Source organism: Nematolebias whitei, chromosome 5, assembly GCF_014905685.2.
Source record: "Nematolebias whitei isolate Nwh7 chromosome 5, NemWhi1, whole genome shotgun sequence".
In the NCBI taxonomy this organism is placed as follows: Eukaryota; Metazoa; Chordata; class Actinopteri; order Cyprinodontiformes; family Rivulidae; genus Nematolebias; species Nematolebias whitei.
In genome coordinates this window covers 23,062,423-23,064,282 of record NC_056502.1, presented here as the reverse complement: position 1 = coordinate 23,064,282, position 1,860 = coordinate 23,062,423, and the positions used below count along the sequence as shown (strand labels likewise).

At 44.7% G+C, this 1,860-nt stretch overlaps 1 protein-coding gene across 1 annotated transcript in view; it reads left to right on the top strand.

Moving 5' to 3' along the window:
* The window catches only part of LOC119410315 (C3a anaphylatoxin chemotactic receptor-like), a 19,421-nt gene that overhangs the window by 17,261 nt on the left and 300 nt on the right, over positions 1-1,860 (top strand). The window contains exon 5 of the mRNA XM_037677227.1: positions 1,026-1,850. Within this exon, the coding sequence (XP_037533155.1) occupies positions 1,026-1,850 (825 nt within the window). The remainder of the gene's footprint in view (positions 1-1,025; positions 1,851-1,860) is intronic.

The window sequence follows — 1,860 nt, the reverse complement described above, 5'->3', positions numbered from 1 at the left end:
AAACTGGTTGATCCACCCTGAGACGGTGCTATTTAAGAGACTGAGCTGAATACAGCTCCTCAGACTGAGGAAGTCTCTCGGATGAGAGACGAAACGTTTCTACATTTTTTTGTTGATTTGCTTTGTTTTGTTTTTTTGAATGTCCAGAGGACCAGATTTAACTTTTTTAGATCTCTAGGAGGGAGTGAGCAGCGGGGGCTGCTGCTGACGTCGCCTGTCCTGGAGGAGCCATCCGATTTGCTCCGAGAGTTGGCGATTAAAGGAAAATTATAAGATGGCGTCGTCCAGCGTGTAGCGACCCGCCACTGAGAAATATTCCTCGGCGCTTACCTTGAAACAAGACTGCTCGTCTGCTTCTCCTCGGGAAAGAAAACTCATCGGGGCGGCAGGAGGTTGGCATGGCGGGGCCACAGGCAGCCCCAACAAAGGTTGAGCTGGTCAAGCTAGACAATTTCCCTTCTTCGTTCTTCTGACAGTGCTATTAGCTTGCTGAAGAAAAATGGGAGCCGATTACCCGCTCTTAACGTAATTTATACGGACCGGGTGGGGCCCACACAACAGGTGGGCGTGGATTAAATTTTTCAGTGCAATGCTTTGCATGACGGGATAAACCCACTAAGCAACAGCTCTTAAAGGGCGAAGCCTATACGAAATAGAGCATTCATATATAAAAATAATAAGTTAACACTATCTGAGGAGCAGGCTGCTTTGAATTTAACTTCATCGCAGGCTCTCATCTTGAGCATGCATGAAGGCAACAGTGGAAAGGAAAAACTCTCTCATGAGGAAGAAACCTTTAGCAAAACCAGGCTCAGGACAAGGGACCATCTGCTTTGACCTTCATTAGAACCTACTAGAATCATGCTGTGGATGAGTGACAACATTGTCCAGCATGAATCTCCTGTACTAAAAGTCACTATTGCATATAACATGTTAGAGCTCAGAGTAGGCATTTCTTGGTCTCTAGGTCTACACTGCAGTGTCATGCTGACATTATTTTCAGTTATTTTCATTTTAATTTTCAGATAAGATGACCGTAAATGACTCATCTGGACTGGAAGTGGCCAAAAGACACATAGAGACATTCTCCCTGGTCATCTACTGTCTGATAACTGTAGCTGGGACTCTTGGCAATGGGCTGGTCATCTACGTGACAGGCTTCAAGATGAAGAGAACAGTCAACTCAGTGTGGTTTCTCAACTTGGCCATTGCAGACTTCCTCTTCACGACCTTCCTGATTTTCACTACAGTCTCTCTTCATTGGGACGAGTGGCCTTTTGGAAATTTCATGTGCAAACTCAGCTCCTTGGTGAATGTAATCAACATGTTTGCCAGTGTCTTTTTGCTCATGGCCATAAGTGTGGATCGCTGCTTGTCCATTTGGGTGGTAGTGTGGGCACAAAACAAGCGCACTGTCTGTAAAGCTCAGATCACCTGTGTTGTAATCTGGGTGACTGCTGGCATCTGCAGCACCCCCTATGCTACTTTTCGTACAGTGGAACAATTTAGCAGCTATGAATATGATGATTTTGTGAGTAATAATGATGTGAAAAGTTATTGCATCTATCCTTCCACTATGGCTCCTGAAAATCACTTTAGTTTGAACATTTTCCGCTTTGTTATGGGCTTTCTCATTCCATTCCTGGTTATACTTGTCTCTTATGTGGCCATAGCCATCCGTGCCAGGCGTCTGCAGAGGACAAGAAGGCAGAGGTCTCACTGGATTATTGTCGCTGTCATTTTAACATTCTTCATCTGCTGGTTGCCCTTTCATATTTTAAGTTTTATAGAATCAAATGCGAACCAAGATTTCCAGGTCATTGTGATTGTTGGAGGTCCTCTGACTGTGAGTTTGGCTTA